The sequence below is a fragment of the Salmo salar genome, chromosome ssa08, assembly GCF_905237065.1.
Source record: "Salmo salar chromosome ssa08, Ssal_v3.1, whole genome shotgun sequence".
Classification (NCBI taxonomy): Eukaryota; Metazoa; Chordata; class Actinopteri; order Salmoniformes; family Salmonidae; genus Salmo; species Salmo salar.
This window is the reverse complement of record NC_059449.1, coordinates 19,287,603-19,305,102: the sequence shown is the minus strand read 5'-3', so window position 1 is coordinate 19,305,102 and position 17,500 is coordinate 19,287,603. Positions and strand designations below refer to the sequence as shown.

Sequence of the window (17,500 nt, the reverse complement as noted above, 5' to 3'; positions counted from 1 at the left end):
CCATTCTTTGTGTGTTTGTTTACCCTTGTCACGAGCTTGTGAGCTCCGAGCTAGTCAGCCAGAACGCACAACCCAAACGCTCCTAATGATCCACACACATGGGAATGCTTTCCAAATCGCTAACACGTTTTTACATTCTTCTATTTATAATTTCCTCCCTCTTATCTCCCCAATTAGGCTATAGACGTCCACAACTGTGTTTTAACAGTGACTTAAAACCAGTGACTTAAAATCAGTGGTGGAAAAAGTATCCAATTGTCATACTTGAGTAAAAGTAGAGATACCTTAATAGAAAATGCCTCAAGTAAAAGTGAAAGTCACCATGTAAAATGCTACTTGAGTAAAAGTCTAAATGTATTTGGTTTTAAATATACTTAAGTATCATATGTAAATGTTATTGCTCAAATGTACTTAAGTATCAAAAGTAAAAGTATAAATCATTTCAAATTCCATATATTAAGCAAACCCAGCGGCACCAAATTCTTTTTTCTATTTTTTTTTTTACTGATAGCAATTTACAAACAAAGCATTTGTGTTTAGTGAATCCGCCAGATCAGGTATTAGGGATGACCAGGGATGTTCTCTTGATAAGTGTGTGAATTGGACTATTTTCCTGTCCTGCTAAGCATTCAAAATGTACCAAGTACTTTTGGGTGTCAGGGAAACTGCATGGAGTAAAAAGTACATTATTTTCTTTAGAAATGTAGTGAAGTAAAAGTAATAGTTTTCAAAAAGCTTAACCATAAAGTACAGGTACCAAAAATATTCTTAAGTAATACTTGAAAGTTCTTTTTACATAAGTACTTCACACCACTGCTTAAAACTTCAGTGAAATGAAATGAGGGTAAAAGTTAGTTCATAGTTATTGAAACACTTTTGGATTATACTGTATATTGAGCTAGAATTATTCAGTCAGCCATCTGTGATATAACAACATTGCAACACTTTTGACAACACTGGTCAAGGGAAGTGCACGTCATACTTCCTGTTCCTGTCTCCTAATCTTTTGAATGGGCTAGCTTGACGATTATATCATCAAATTCATGAAAACTAGGTAATTTAAGATATCCGGTCCTGTAGAGTTTTTAACAAAAAAATATATTTTATACTTGAGATTCTTCAAAGTAGCCACCCTTTGCCTTGTTGACAGCTTTGCACACGCTTGGCATTCTCTCAACCAGCTTCATGAGGTAGTCACCTGGAATGTGTTTCAATTAAACAGCTGTACTGTGTTAAAAGTTCATTTGTATAATTTCTTTCCTTCTTAATCCATTTGAGCCAATCAGTTGTGTGGTGACAAGGTAGGGGTGGTATACAGAAGATAGCCCTGTCTGGTAAAAGAACAAGTCTATATTATGGCAAGAACAGCTCAAATAGGCAAAGAGAAACGACAGTCCATCATTACTTTAAGATATGAAGTTCAGTCAATGCGGAAAATGTCAAGAACTTTGAGATTTTCGTCAAGTGCAGTCGCAAAAACCATCAAGCGCTATGATGAAACTGGCTCTCATGAGGACCGCCACAGGAAAGGAAGACCCAGGAGTTACCTCTGCTGCAGAGGATAAGAGTTACTAGAGTTACTAGCCTCAGAAATGGCAGCCCAAATAAATGCTTCACAGAGTTCAAGTAACAGACACATCTCAACATCAACTGTTCAGAGGAGACTGTGTGAATCAAGCTTTCATGGTCCAATTGCTGCAAAGAAACTCCTTCTAAAGGAAGAGAAGAAGAGACTTGCTTGGGCCAAGAAACATGAGCAATGGACATTAGACTGGTGGAAATTTGTCCTTTGGTCTGATGAGTCGAAATGGGAGATTTTTGGTTTCAACTGCCATGTCTTTTTGAGATGCAGAGTAGGTGAACGGATGATCTCCGCATGTGTGGTTCCCACCATGAAGGAGGAGGTGTGATGGTGCTTTGCTGGTGACACCGTCTGTGATTTATTTAGAAATCAAGGCACACTTAACCAGCATGGCTACCACAGCTTTCTGCAGCGATATGCCATCCCATCTGTTTTGCGCTTAGTGGGACTATCATTTGTTTTTCAACAGGACAATGACCCAACACACCTCCAGGCTGTGTAAGGGCTATTTGACCAAGAAGGAGAGTGATGGAGTGCTGCATCAGTTGACCTGGCCTCCATAATCTCCCAACCTCAACCCAATTGAGATGGTTTGGGATGAGTTAGACACAGAGTGAAGGAAAAGCAGCCAACAAGTGCTCAACATATGTGGAAACTCCTTCAAAACTATTGCAAAAGCATTCCAGGTGATGCTGGTTGAGAGAATGCCAAGAGTGTGCAAAGCTGTCATCAAGGCAAAGTGTGGCTACTTTGAAGTATCTAATATAAATTTGTTCCAAAAATGTTGGTTACTACATGATTCCATATGTGTAATTTCATCGTTTTGATGTCTTTACTTTTATTCTACAATGTATAAAATAGTACAAATAAAGAAAAACCCTTGAATGAGTAGGTGTGTCCAAACTTTTGACCAGTACTGTATATACAATTATAGCTGTGTTTGTGGATGAATTTACTTCTGCCAGATGCCTGTTATGACGTTTTTACACTAAAGAACATTGCGCTCAATTTTTGCCCATTGAAGACCATTTAAAAAGCTTACAAAACTTAAAAAACTAAAGTAAAAAAACTTCAAGGCTACTTCCTGGAAAATGATGCGTCACTTTCATACTGTATATTGAGGCCATTCGGACGCAATTCTTTTTCTAAATAAGCTGTCATGGATCCTTCTGACATTTAAGGAAAATGCAAGGCTGAAAACCCTAACCGGTTGAGGCCGGGAATGTTCCAAGTCTAGTTTTACACAAATCCAGTGTGTGATGACGCTGGAGCGCTACCATGGTAACTGGGGGCCTACACTCTCCTGTGGTGTGGGTGCTAAAGTATAACTGGTGTGTGGAGGTTTGCTCACAATTCAACAATAACCATGACACCTGTATGGGTGAGAATCATATTGCTCTCAAGTCTCTTTTTCAGAGACACTATACTAAATTATAAACTGGGTGGTTCCAGCCCTGAATGCTCGAGCGTATACAACGGATAAGATAAAACAGTTATTTTTACGGTTCTAATTACGTTGGTAACCAGTTTATAACAGCAATACGGCACGTCAGGGGTTTGTGATATATGGCTAATATACCACGGCTAAGGGCTGTGTCCAGACACTCCACCGTGGTATATTGGCCATATACAGCACCCCCTTGGGCCTTATTGCTTAAATATACTTCAAGATCCTTGGCTCTAGTGCCTTCTAAGCAACCCTAACCGTTACGTATAAAAACACTAAACACTAGCAGACTGAACCCAGGAACAAAACCCAACACCAAAACGTTCAAACAGAACTCTACCTGTGGCAGCAGCTGTGGGGCGGTTGAATCTGGCCGATCCGGCCCTCTGAAGGGGGTTCTGGGCCTGCTTGCCTGCTACCTGGCTGGTCACCGCTGGAGTCTTCAGCCCTATGGTAGAGAAATAGTGAAACACCTTGTCAACAGTCAGACTAAACCTAACTGTAGCCTTGTAGCAGAGACTACCAGGTTATAGGGCTAGTGTGGTTTTAGGAAGTAGTATCTGTGTAGTAGTGGAGCTTGGGTCTTGAAGGAGAGCTCAGAGATTTAGCCTCTGTGTCCACCTACTACAGGGTACAAGCCCCTGTGTCCACCCACTACAGGGTACAAGCCCCTGTGTCCACCTACTACAGGGTACAAGCCCCTGTGTCCACCCACTACAGGGTACAAGCCCCTGTGTCCACCTACTACAGGGTACAAGCCCCTGTGTCCACCTACTACAGGGTCAAGCTGAGGGTGGATAATAAACACCTCATAATCACCTGGGCCCAGTTTATCAAAAAGTTTAATTGATTTCCTCTATTGGATAGGATTAAATCCATAGAAATAGAATTAATAGAACAGAAGAATCATTGACTTGAATGAGGACTCCCATTCTATTAATTATATTTCTACGCATTGAATCCTATCCGATTGAGGAAATCCAGATAGATAACTGGGCCCTACTCAATGGGAATCGGAGGATGATGGGTCATTTGAGCCACAGGGTTGGAAAACGATTATGTTAAAACATTATTTTAGAAATTAGATACAGTTAGATAATCACAAATCAGCTAGTCTGTTGATATGCAGGTAGCCTAGTGGTTGGAGCGTTGGGCCAGTAAAAGAAAGGTTGCTGGATTGAATCCCCGAGCTCACAAGGTAAAAATCTGTCGTTCTGCCCCTGAGCAAGGCAGTTAACCCACTGTTCCCCGGGTGCCAAACACGTGGATGTGGATTAAGGCAGCCCCCTGCACCTCTCTGATTCAGAGGGGTTGGGTTAAATGCGGAAGACACATTTCAGTTGAATACATTCAGTTATACAACTGACTAGGAATCCCCCTTTATATGGTTTGGTATTTTACAATATAGTGGGACAAAAGGTCTAGATATTTGTGGGAATAAAGTATTCTACCTCGGCGGTGAGTCATTGCAGTGTGTGTGTGAGAGAAAGAGAGAGTGTGTGTGAGTCAACGGTATAGTTGAATTAAGAAAATTGAAACCTATGAGAAAATCAGACTGACCTAGATACAATGGAATAAAACATATTGGTGCTCATATGTTTACACTTCAACCCAGCAGAAATCCACTGGGAAAATCAACTAGCATACCGACTACTGTATCCATTAACTGTCAGTGGTCACTGCTGCCATGGCAACATGACGTCTCTACAGCAGATGTACTGTACTCCATCTACCCCAAGATAATATTACTCATATCCTGTGGGCCCTTCCAGAGGCCATAGAAATAAACAGAGATTCTATCTAACCAATATGAGGGAGCGCTATATTCATTGACACACAGTATAGTGGAGATAAAGTTTATAAATGAACCAATCATCATTCAGTATTAGACCCACCCGTTGTATAATCACTGACACACACAGGGACTGAGGTTGGGATTAGACCCACCCGTTGTATAATCATTGACACACACAGGGACTGAGGTTGGGATTAGACCCACCCGTTGTATAATCATTGACACACACAGGGACTGAGGTTGGGATTAGACCCACCCGTTGTATAATCACTGACACACACAGGGACTGAGGTTGGGATTAGACCCACCCGTTGTATAATCATTGACACACACAGGGACTGAGGTTGGGATTAGACCCACCCGTTGTATAATCATTGACACACACAGGGACTGAGGTTGGGATTAGACCCACCCGTTGTATAATCACTGACACACACAGGGACTGAGGTTGGGATTAGACCCACCCGTTGTATAATCATTGACACACACAGGGACTGAGGTTGGGATTAGACCCACCCGTTGTATAATCATTGACACACACAGGGACTGAGGTTGGGATTAGACCCACCCGTTGTATAATCACTGACACACACAGGGACTGAGTTTGGGATTAGACCCACCCGTTGTATAATCACTGACACACACAGGGACTGAGGTTGGGATTAGACCCACCCGTTGTATAATCACTGACACACACAGGGACTGAGGTTGGGATTAGACCCACCCGTTGTATAATCACTGACACACACAGGGACTGAGGTTGGGATTAGACCCACCCGTTGTATAATCATTGACACACACAGGGACTGAGGTTGGGATTAGACCCACCCGTTGTATAATCATTGACACACACAGGGACTGAGGTTGGGATTAGACCCACCCGTTGTATAATCATTGACACACACAGGGACTGAGGTTGGGATTAGACCCACCCGTCGTATAATCACTGACACACACAGGGACTGAGGTTGGGATTAGACCCACCCGTCGTATAATCACTGACACACACAGGGACTGAGGTTGGGATTAGACCCACCCATTGTATAATCATTGACACACACAGGGACTGAGGTTGGGATTAGACCCACCCGTCGTATAATCACTGACACACACAGGGACTGAGGTTGGTTGATAATACAATCCTGGTTCTGTAATATTCCAATCTATGTGGTTCTGTTGGAACAACACATTGGGTCTAATCAGAAGAAACCAACACATTTGAATACAAATATATCCATATTTTAGCTAAAAGATATTCAAGTTAAGGAGAGGGTGTGGTGTGCAAATCAAAAGCACCAGAGGAGACATCATCATCATCTGGGTTAAATAAGACTAGTCCATCTGATCCTGATCAGAGAAACGCATCACAGAGAGGGAAACTGGGTTAAATAAGACTAGTCCATCTGATCCTGATCAGAGAAACGCATCACAGAGAGGGAAACTGGGTTAAATAAGACTAGTCCATCTGATCCTGATCAGAGAAACGCATCACAGAGAGGGAAACTGGGTTAAATAAGACTAGTCCATCTGATCCTGATCAGAGAAACGCATCACAGAGAGGGAAACTGGGTTAAATAAGACTAGTCCATCTGATCCTGATCAGAGAAACGCATCACAGAGAGGGAAACTGGGTTAAATAAGACTAGTCCATCTGATCCTGATCAGAGAAACGCATCACAGAGAGGGAAACTGGGTTAAATAAGACTAGTCCATCTGATCCTGATCAGAGAAACGCATCACAGAGAGGGAAACTGGGTTAAATAAGACTAGTCCATCTGATCCTGATCAGAGAAACGCATCACAGAGAGGGAAACTGGGTTAAATAAGACTAGTCCATCTGATCCTGATCAGAGAAACGCATCACAGAGAGGGAAACTGGGTTAAATAAGACTAGTCCATCTGATCCTGATCAGAGAAACGCATCACAGAGAGGGAAACTGGGTTAAATAAGACTAGTCCATCTGATCCTGATCAGAGAAACGCATCACAGAGAGGGAAACTGGGTTAAATAAGACTAGTCCATCTGATCCTGATCAGAGAAACGCATCACAGAGAGGGAAACTGGGTTAAATAAGACTAGTCCATCTGATCCTGATCAGAGAAACGCATCACAGAGAGGGAAACTGGGTTAAATAAGACTAGTCCATCTGATCCTGATCAGAGAAACGCATCACAGAGAGGGAAACTGGGTTAAATAAGACTAGTCCATCTGATCCTGATCAGAGAAACGCATCACAGAGAGGGAAACTGGGTTAAATAAGACTAGTCCATCTGATCCTGATCAGAGAAACGCATCACAGAGAGGGAAACTGGGTTAAATAAGACTAGTTCATCTGATCCTGATCAGAGAAACACATCACAGAGAGGGAAACTGGGTTAAATAAGACTAGTCCATCTGATCCTGATCAGAGAAACGCATCACAGAGAGGGAAACTGGGTTAAATAAGACTAGTCCATCTGATCCTGATCAGAGAAACGCATCACAGAGAGGGAAACTGGGTTAAATAAGACTAGTCCATCTGATCCTGATCAGAGAAACGCATCACAGAGAGGGAAACTGGGTTAAATAAGACTAGTCCATCTGATCCTGATCAGAGAAACGCATCACAGAGAGGGAAACTGGGTTAAATAAGACTAGTCCATCTGATCCTGATCAGAGAAACGCATCACAGAGAGGGAAACTGGGTTAAATAAGACTAGTCCATCTGATCCTGATCAGAGAAACGCATCACAGAGAGGGAAACTGGGTTAAATAAGACTAGTCCATCTGATCCTGATCAGAGAAACGCATCACAGAGAGGGAAACTGGGTTAAATAAGACTAGTCCATCTGATCCTGATCAGAGAAACGCATCACAGAGAGGGAAACTGGGTTAAATAAGACTAGTCCATCTGATCCTGATCAGAGAAACGCATCACAGAGAGGGAAACTGGGTTAAATAAGACTAGTCCATCTGATCCTGATCAGAGAAACGCATCACAGAGAGGGAAACTGGGTTAAATAAGACTAGTCCATCTGATCCTGATCAGAGAAACACATCACAGAGAGGGAAACTGGGTTAAATAAGACTAGTCCATCTGATCCTGATCAGAGAAACACATCACAGAGAGGGAAACTGGGTTAAATAAGACTAGTCCATCTGATCCTGATCAGAGAAACGCATCACAGAGAGGGAAACTGGGTTAAATAAGACTAGTCCATCTGATCCTGATCAGAGAAACGCATCACAGAGAGGGAAACTGGGTTAAATAAGACTAGTCCATCTGATCCTGATCAGAGAAACGCATCACAGAGAGGGAAACTGGGTTAAATAAGACTAGTCCATCTGATCCTGATCAGAGAAACGCATCACAGAGAGGGAAACTGGGTTAAATAAGACTAGTCCATCTGATCCTGATCAGAGAAACGCATCACAGAGAGGGAAACTGGCTCATTAGTGAAACTGGCTAGTGATGGTGAGCATGTTTAGACACGTCTGCACATGTTTAAATGCTAACTATGCTTAGACCATCAGAATTAAAGTGATAGGCTTCAAAATCAAAAGGTTAGTGAGTGAAAGTAAGCATACACCAAGGATATGTGAAAGTATCGTGTGTGTGTGTGTGTGTGTGTGTGTGTTCACCTGTTGCAGTGCTTCTCCCTGGTAGTGAGGGGGCTCTGGTTCGGAACCCCAGTGGCCTGGTAGTGGTGGGGGCCTTAATCGACCCCTGGCTTCCCCCTGGAGCTGTAGGCTGGCTGGGCCTCTCATCTGGCTTACAGCCACCCACCACTGGAGCTGGGACTAGGACAGAGAAAGACAGGGATGATCAGTTAATACTAGAATTAAGAATGAACTAATACAAAGATTGGTCTATGAACCACATGGATATAGACTGAAACTCATTCAAACCTCACTCAACTACATTGGGTTTAGTTGAGCTGTTCAATACCCAAAGATGATTGGCTCGCACGTGCAACTTCAGCACACACAACATTCTATAATAGAAGTGTTATTTGACGTGCATCTTTTTTGACACGGAAAGACCCAAACGGCGCTCCATACTTCAATACTGAAAGACGATAGTTCTACTGTATCAAAACTGAAATGGTCTCCGTTGTGAAGAAGCGTGTGTGGGCACATAGCGAACCTCTCACAGCCCAAACGTAAGAAAGAAAGAACGCTGTTTACATGGCATAATTCCCCTCGTTAAGCTAAATGCACATAACACCAATTACCTACCAAAAAGGGGAATAATCTCTGGTCCTAATTATCTACATGATTACAATCATCAGACTACCGATTACAAATGTCTCAAAACGCTGCATAAACAATATTATCTGCATTAGCGACAGCCGCCTGTAGCACAATTAGAGCAACGGGAAACGAGTATGTTGATGTAGTTAAGGCGCAATGGTAGATTGATTTGAGTGATCACTGTGTGTGTGTGTGATTAGTTCCTCTGTAAACAGAGGCGGTGCGTCGCCATAGCAACAGTATCTTGGTCGTCATCCGATCACCATGACAACCTGCTCATCCAACAGTAGCCATAGGTCTTCTACCTCGGCGCTGAGTCATTGCAGTGAGTGTGAGAGCGAGAGAGAGAGAGAGAGAGAGCGTGCGAAAGTGTGCATGTGTGGAGAGAGAGCGAGTGTGAGAAGAGTGAGAGAGTGCATGAAAGCCAGGAGAGTGATGGAGAGGAGAGCAATGGAGAGGAGAGCGATGGAGAGTGATGGAGAGGAGAGCCAGGAGAGGGATGGAGAGGAGAGCGATGGAGAGGAGAGCCAGGAGAGGGATGGAGAGGAGAGCGATGGAGAGGAGAGCCAGGAGAGTGATGGAGAGGAGAGCCAGGAGAGGGATGGAGAGGAGAGCCAGGAGAGGGATGGAGAGGAGAGCCAGGAGAGTGATGGAGAGGAGAGCCAGGAGAGGGATGGAGAGGAGAGCCAGGAGAGGGATGGAGAGGAGAGCCAGGAGAGTGATGGAGAGGAGAGCCAGGAGAGGGATGGAGAGGAGAGCCAGGAGAGGGATGGAGAGGAGAGCCAGGAGAGTGATGGAGAGGAGAGCCAGGAGAGGGATGGAGAGGAGAGCCAGGAGAGTGATGGAGAGGAGAGCCAGGAGAGGGATGGAGAGGAGAGCCAGGAGAGGGATGGAGAGGAGAGCCGGGAGGATGGAGAGGAGAGCCAGGAGAGGGATGGAGAGGAGAGCCAGGAGAGTGATGGAGAGGAGAGCCAGGAGAGGGATGGAGAGGAGAGCCAGGAGAGGGATGGAGAGGAGAGCCAGGAGAGGGATGGAGAGGAGAGCCAGGAGAGGGATGGAGAGGAGAGCCAGGAGAGTGATGGAGAGGAGAGCCAGGAGAGGGATGGAGAGGAGAGCCAGGAGAGGGATGGAGAGGAGAGCCAGGAGAGGGATGGAGAGGAGAGCCAGGAGAGGGATGGAGAGGAGAGCCAGGAGAGGGATGGAGAGGAGAGCGATGGAGAGGAGAGCGATGGAGAGGAGAGCGATGGAGAGGAGAGCGATGGAGAGGAGAGCGAGAAGGAAGGAAGAAAGGTGTTTCTCTCTTTTCTCTACTGTTCTGTCACGAAAGGAATTCCAGGTTTCAAAGAAATTCCTACAGCAGGTCTCATCCATGTCTTCATCTCTCTGTCATCCCCCCTTTCCCCTCCTCCCCATTCCCCTCCTCTTTCTCTTCAACAGAGTGGTGGCTGTACTGTAGTGAACAAAGACAACCACTGACCACCTATCCCCATTTAGACCAAGTCACACAGGGAGGTCATGTGATGCTGTTGATAGTATTATTCAGACTTATCACATTAAACCAATAGAAACTATTAGATAGTAATAGAAACCTCACTCTCAACGTGTTGGGTGTTCATTTCCATATAGATTTCCTGATAAACTGAGATACAGCAGCTGTACATGATCCAGTATTGAGTGGTTCAGGGTAGCAATCCAACACTCTGGTGGAGCTGATTAACACCTCTAGGGACATTACATCAGTCCTGACAGCAGGTCTCTACTATAAGCATGTAGACTTTCTGGAAACGAATATTTACTCCCTGAAATGAGTTAAATACATGTGTGTGAGTAAGAGTCAGCTTTCACCCTCCTCCACTCACACCTCCATCTTCCCCAACACACAACCACCACCCTCCTCCACCAGCTACAGTAGATATAGAGAGGACCAGATGTAATCCAGACAGGAGAGTACCCTGTCCGCCTCTCTGATCACACACACACACACACACACACACACACACACACACACACACACAGAGAGAGAGCCTGGGCAGATGTGAACTCTGACCTCGATGGCGAAAGCAGGAATGCCACATGGACATTCTCTTCAGAGTCAAATGGCAGGGGAGACTGATGGAATTGTCACGGGAGGTCAGAAGAGAGAGTGTGTGTGTGTCTGAGAGAGCTAGTGGCAAGAGGAGGATGTGAATCACCAGCAACCGGAAGACCACACCAATGAAACCCACTGCTTGCACACTGAGTGTGCTGTGTGTTTGTGTGAAGGCCTTTTGTGGTGCCGTAATGTAGGAAGAATAACTCAATACGCACACACATACACAACACACAGTCTCACGTTTGCTGGGGGCTGCTGAAGATCCATTACTCTCACTGGCGGCGCTGCCCAGAGAAGAGGAGCTAAGGCTTGTGGGTAGGTTCTTCACGGGCAGTTTGGACGCGGCGGCGGCAGCCGAAGGCCGAGCAGCACCTGACCCCTGGTTGACGGATGGCTTTGGGTTAGAGGTCACCACAGTAGGCCCAGGCAATCCCGAGGGTCTGTCTGTGACACGCGGCTTGGGGATACCTGGGAAATGTAGGAAAGGACCAACAGGGTTCATCAGTTTCAGGTATTGGGAGAAGTATTCACGTCTATCAGTGTATGAATCAATGTCCATAATATCAATATGTCAGTACACTGAAAATTCTAACATAAGATATCAGTATCATATCAATTCAAAAGATCAGGGGCAGTATTTATAAGAATGCTGATTTAGGATCAGTTGTGCCTTTAAGATCAAAGCTTTCTCAGCATCTGCAGAACACATAAACCACTAGTCAGGATGTGTGTGTGTATAAACATGCCCTACTAGAAGATACATATTTATTTATCTAGTGACAGCTGAGCTAGCAGAGGAAGGATGAATAGGAGAGAGAGAGAGACAGAGAGACAGGGAGAGAGAGAGAGACAGAGAGAGACAGAGAGAGAGAGAGAGAGACAGAGAGAGAGAGAGAGAGACAGAGAGAGACAGAGAGAGAGACAGGGAGAGAGAGAGAGACAGAGAGAGACAGAGAGAGAGAGAGAGAGAGAGAGACAGGGAGAGAGACAGGGAGAGACAGAGAGAGACAGAGAGACAGGGAGAGAGAGAGCGAACCCCCCTGGCACTGCGTACATACAGAGAGACGTATAGAGAAGTGCCCATATCAGCACAAAGTAAGTGGACATACTGTAGGGTGACACTGATGGACATATACAGACATATCAGCACAAAGTAAGTGGACATACTGTAGGGTGACACTGATGGACATATACAGACATATCAGCAAGTTTTAGACAAATCTCTCTCTCTGAGGTGAATGAGGTTTGTGACCTCCAGTCAAAGGTTCTGAAATAGAACAGGGTTGGTCTTTCACAGAGACAGGGGTTATGTTCCTATTGGCTGGCCCCTGTAGTGTTGCTGAATACCATGTAGTGACTGGGCCGCGTCTCCTTAACATAATAAACTGCGGTGACGCTAACAGCACTGTCTAATAACATGATATGAACTATCTGGATACATGGCTAGTCTTACACCTCAGAGCAGACCTGGGCCATGTTCAGTGGGCCACAACGTAACAACACATGTGGCGACACGTGCCTAGTTAAATAAAGGTTAAATTAAAAAAATGTAAACACGGAAACTAAATTCTTAGTCTTATGGTACAAGTTAATTAAGTACTTTCCCGTTTCACTCCGTTTCAAATGGTTTCTACTAGCTGCTATTGAACAGGAACCTGGATCATAAAGGCCATTCCAGATACCTTCAAATACTTGAGCTGCGTTTGGATTTAGCGCCCACACAAGATGAATCACACGCACAGCGCTAATACTTTCTGACATATTCATTTGACCAATGTCTGGTACAATGTCTGTCAATGACCCACGGAGCCTAATGCTGTAGTTTAATTTGACCCAGGTCTGGTAACCTCTGGGCTGTTGTCCAGCTTAGGGGAGGGCTTGGTGGGAACTAACACATCCTCCTCCCTCCTCCTCTTCCCCTCCTTTTTATTTTTTCCAGTACTTAATCAAAACATGCTTCCCTATCAGTAGGAAGGGCCTATGGCTCTTTCCTTTTCACACCACTGCCCTGTGTGTGTGTGTGTGTGTGTGTGTGTGTGTGTGTGTGTGTGTGTGTGTGTGTGTGTGTGTGTGTGTTGTGTGAGAGAGAGAGAGACAATAGCAGAGATGTTGTTTGTGCGTGTCAAAACTCAAGGATGTGTACATGTGTATCCAGGACAACGCCCTGAGTGGACCTGTGGGTTTCGCCACCGTCGGCTTTGCTCATCAGAGACAGGAAAGAGAGGAAGAGCACTGCTGTGTAGAGATTAGTAGTAGGATAACAATGATCTACTGTATGGTCAGTTTGACGGTTTCCCTCATGATGGTCAGGGTTAGGACTGGAGCAGGGCAAGCTGGTCCTGGATCTGTGTGTACAGGAAACGTCTAGCTCAAGCTGTTGGATAGTACAGTAACACCACTGAATAGACCTCCTGTGTACCGTTTTAGTTACTGCAGTACCACCAAAATAGCCCTTTGACAGCAAATACATACTGTATTATACACTCAGTATACCAAACGTTAGGAACACCTTCCTAATATTGAGTTGCACCCCTCCCTTTCGCCCTCAGAACAGCCTCAATTCGTCCTCTATAGTACAAGGTGTTGACAGCATTCCACAGGGATGCTGGCCCGTGTTGACTCCAATGCTTCCCACAGTTGTGTCAAGTTGGCTGGACATCCTTTGGGTGGTGGACCATTCTTGATAAATACGAGGAAACTTTAGAGTGTGAAAAACCCAGCATCGCTGCAGTTCTTGATACAAACTGGTGTGCCTTGCACCTACTACCATGCCCCGTTCAAAGGCACTTAAATATTTTGTCTTGCCCATTCACCCTCGGAATGGCACACATACACAATCCATGTCTCAAGGCTTAAAAATCCTTCTTCATCTACACTGATTGAAGTGAATTTAACAAGTGACATCAATAAGGGATCATAGCTTTCACCTGGATTCACCTGGTCAGTCTACGTCATGGAAAGAGCATAACGTTTTGTACACTCAGTGTATAATTGAGAACTTATAGCTGTGTGTTGGTTGCCTGAATGTCTTAGGAAGATACACATATACATGTTTATGTTACCTAGGCAACATTAGGAGTTGTGTGTTCACCTTGCGGTGAGTGTTTACAACAAGGTAAGAATGAACACAAGAACAAGCATGTCTTTGAACACAAGCATGTTGCCTCAGTAACCACATAAGACATTAGGCCAAGCACGCCTCCAACTCAATCATCAAGTTTGGAGACGACACAACAGTAGTGGGCTTGATTACCAACAACGACGAGACCGGTGAGGGCTCTGGGAGAGTGGTGCCAGGAAAATAACCTCTCACTCAACAAAACAAAACAAAGGAGATGATCGTGGACTTCAGGAAACAGCAGAGGGAGCACCCCCCTATCAACATCGACTGGACCGCAGTGGAGAAGTTCCTGGGCGTACTCATCACTGACCAACTGAAATGGTCCACCCACACAGACAATGTGGTGAAGATAGGGCAACATCGCCTCTTCAACCTCAGGGGGCTGAAAACATTTGGCTTGGCACCAAAAACCCTCTCAAACTTTTATAGATGCAGAATTGAGAGCATCCTGTATCACCTCCTGGTACGACAACGCTTTTTACACCAAACCAACTGGCAGTGTGGTGCCAGGACAACAACCTCTCCCTCAATGTGAACAAGACAAAGGAGCTGATCGTGGACTACAGGAAAAGGCGGGCCGAACAGGCCCCCATTAACATTGATGGGGCTGTAGTGGAGAGTTTCAAGTTCCTTGGTGTCCACATCACCAACAAACTATCATGGTCCAAACACACCAAGACAGTCGTGAAGAGGGCACAACAAAACTTTTTCCCCCTCAGGAGACTGAAAAGATTTGGCATGGGTCTCCAGATCCTCAAAAACTTCTACAGCTGCACCATGGAGAGCATCCTGACCGGTTGCATCGCCGCCTAGCATGGCAACTGCTTGGCATCTGACTGTAAGGCGCTACAGAGGCTAGTGCAAACAGCCCAGTACATCACTGGGGCCAAGCTTCCTGCAATCCAGGACCTATATAATAGGCGGTGTCAGAGGAAAGCCCATAAAATTGCCGGAGACTCCAGTCACCCAAGTCATAGACTGTTTTCTCTGCTAACGCACGGCAAGTGGTACCGGAGCGCCAAGTCTAGGACCAAAAGGCTCCTTAACAGCTTCTAACCCCCAAGCCATAAGACTGAACAATTAATCAAATGGCCACCGGACTATTTACATTGACCCCACCCCCCTCCCCTCCATTTGTTTTGTACACTGCTGCTACTCGCTGTTTATTATCTATGTATAGTCACTTCACCCCTATCTACATGTACAAATGACCTCTAACCTGTACCCCCACACACTGACTCAGTACCGGTAGCCCCTTTATATAGCCTCATTACTGTTATTGTGTTACTTTTTATAATTATTTTACTTTAGTTTATTTGGTAAATATTTTCTTAACTCTTCTTGAACTGCACTGTCGGTTAAGGGTTTGTAAGTAAGCATTTCACGGTAAGGACTACACTCGTTGTATTCGGCGCATGTGACAAAAAGTTTGATTTGATCTGCACCACCCGCAAATCACAAGGCTCTCCAGAGGTTGGTGCGGTCTGCCCAACGCATCACCGGGGGCAAACTACCTGCCCTCCAGGACACCTACAGCACCTGATGCCATAGGAAGGACAAAAAGATCATCAAGGACAACAACCACCCGAGCCACTGCCTGTTCACCCCGTTATCATCCAGAAGGCGAGGTCAGTACAGGTGCATCAAAGCTGGGACCGAGAGGCTGAAAAACAGCTTCTATCTCAAGGCCATCAGACTGTTAAATAGCCATCACTAGCACATTAGAGGCTGCTGCCTACATACATAGACTTGAAATCACAGGCCATAAATGGAACACTAGTTACTTTAATAATGTTTACATAGTTTGTATTACTCATCTCAGTATATACTGTATTCTATACTATTCAACTGCATCTTAGTCTATGCCGCTCTGACATTGCTCGTCCAAATATTGACATATTCTTAATTCCATTCCTTTTCTTAGATTTCTGTGTATTGCTGCGAAATTGTTAGATATTACTTGTTAGATATTACGGCACTGTCGGAGCTAGAAACACAAGCATTTCGCTACACCTGCAATAACATCTGCTAAACACGTGTATGTGACCAAATAACATTTGATGGTGATTGAGTAACAGACAGCCTTTGAACTCTTATTTGGGTGGAGAAGGTTTCTGAATGTGCTTCTCAAAGACGCCTTTTCAACATGGCCAGAGTTCGGGATCAAATTTGGCACTGTTTTTCAGAAACAAGCAAACTATTGTCCGCTCAGAATTTGACCTTTTCTGACAAGACGCAGATCTGGTTTTCTGATAGATTCATTCTTCCACACACACACACACACACCCTCATATTCAATCCGCCCCCGAATCTCAACTGTCCCAAATCACACACTGCAGCCTAGTGGCTATAGAAACAAATAGGTAAATTACAGACAGGCTATTGTGATGGAATTCCGGCCAGGGTTAAGCGTGTGTAAATGGAATGCAATTCCTTTGTTTTATGCACTTTTCTCTCCATGCATATATTGACCTTAAACTTAAGCATGAGAATAGCATTATATTCACACGGTATTCATTGGGGCTGGAGCTTGAATAAATGAAGGTGTGGAGGAGGTGTGTCTACAGATATGCTGTATTCTGACCTTGACTTAATTCCCTCAGAATTTCACAATCTTTACTCGCAAGGAAACCATGAATGTCTACCTACCCGTTACAAGTGGAAAAAGACTCTACTTTCTTTTTTCAGACAGAAATAAAACCATTCTCCATACATTGTCATTTACAACTTGATAAGAGCTATTGATAAGAGCTAGGTAAATGAGTCATCCGTTTGGGTCAGGGGATTGTAAATATAAATGATTTGTTTTAGATCTATTTTACATTATAGTCGCTGGAGACAAACGTTAAACCAGTCACTTGGCAGCAACCTGAAGCATTATCAACAAATCAACTTTCCCACAGTAAAGTTTATGAAATGCTTTGGCATTATTCCGAATTTTAATTGTACCGTATTTTAACTTGCAGGGATGGTTACTCTGGAATGTCTTAATTATAGGCTACCCCGACTTTCTCTGTTTCCCATTTCTATCATGTTAAATATTAGCCACTATCAGTATCGACCATCAGTAGACCTAATAACCACACATATTCAACCGCCAATTTACTGTTAGTTCCCTTCAGGTGGTATAGCCTACATTATCATTCCATTGTTTCGTTTACATTCATTATCATCCTCTGTAAACGCCGTCACGTCCGTAATTGTTTTACATGTAGGCTAAGTAAACTGT

The 17,500-nt window shown here is 44.4% G+C and overlaps 1 protein-coding gene across 5 annotated transcripts in view; it reads right to left on the bottom strand.

The window, feature by feature from the left end:
* The window catches only part of mtus1b (microtubule associated tumor suppressor 1b), a 95,966-nt gene that overhangs the window by 36,356 nt on the left and 42,110 nt on the right, over positions 1 to 17,500 (bottom strand). For 4 of the 5 annotated variants that reach the window (XM_045722932.1, XM_045722933.1, XM_045722931.1 and 1 more), the window contains 3 exons: positions 11,391 to 11,618; positions 8,447 to 8,605; positions 3,370 to 3,477 (listed from right to left, as the gene is read on the bottom strand). In XM_045722932.1, coding sequence (XP_045578888.1) covers positions 3,370 to 3,477; positions 8,447 to 8,605; positions 11,391 to 11,618 — 495 coding nt within the window. The remainder of the gene's footprint in view (positions 1 to 3,369; positions 3,478 to 8,446; positions 8,606 to 11,390; positions 11,619 to 17,500) is intronic. The other variant, XM_045722934.1, reaches the window with a different exon arrangement.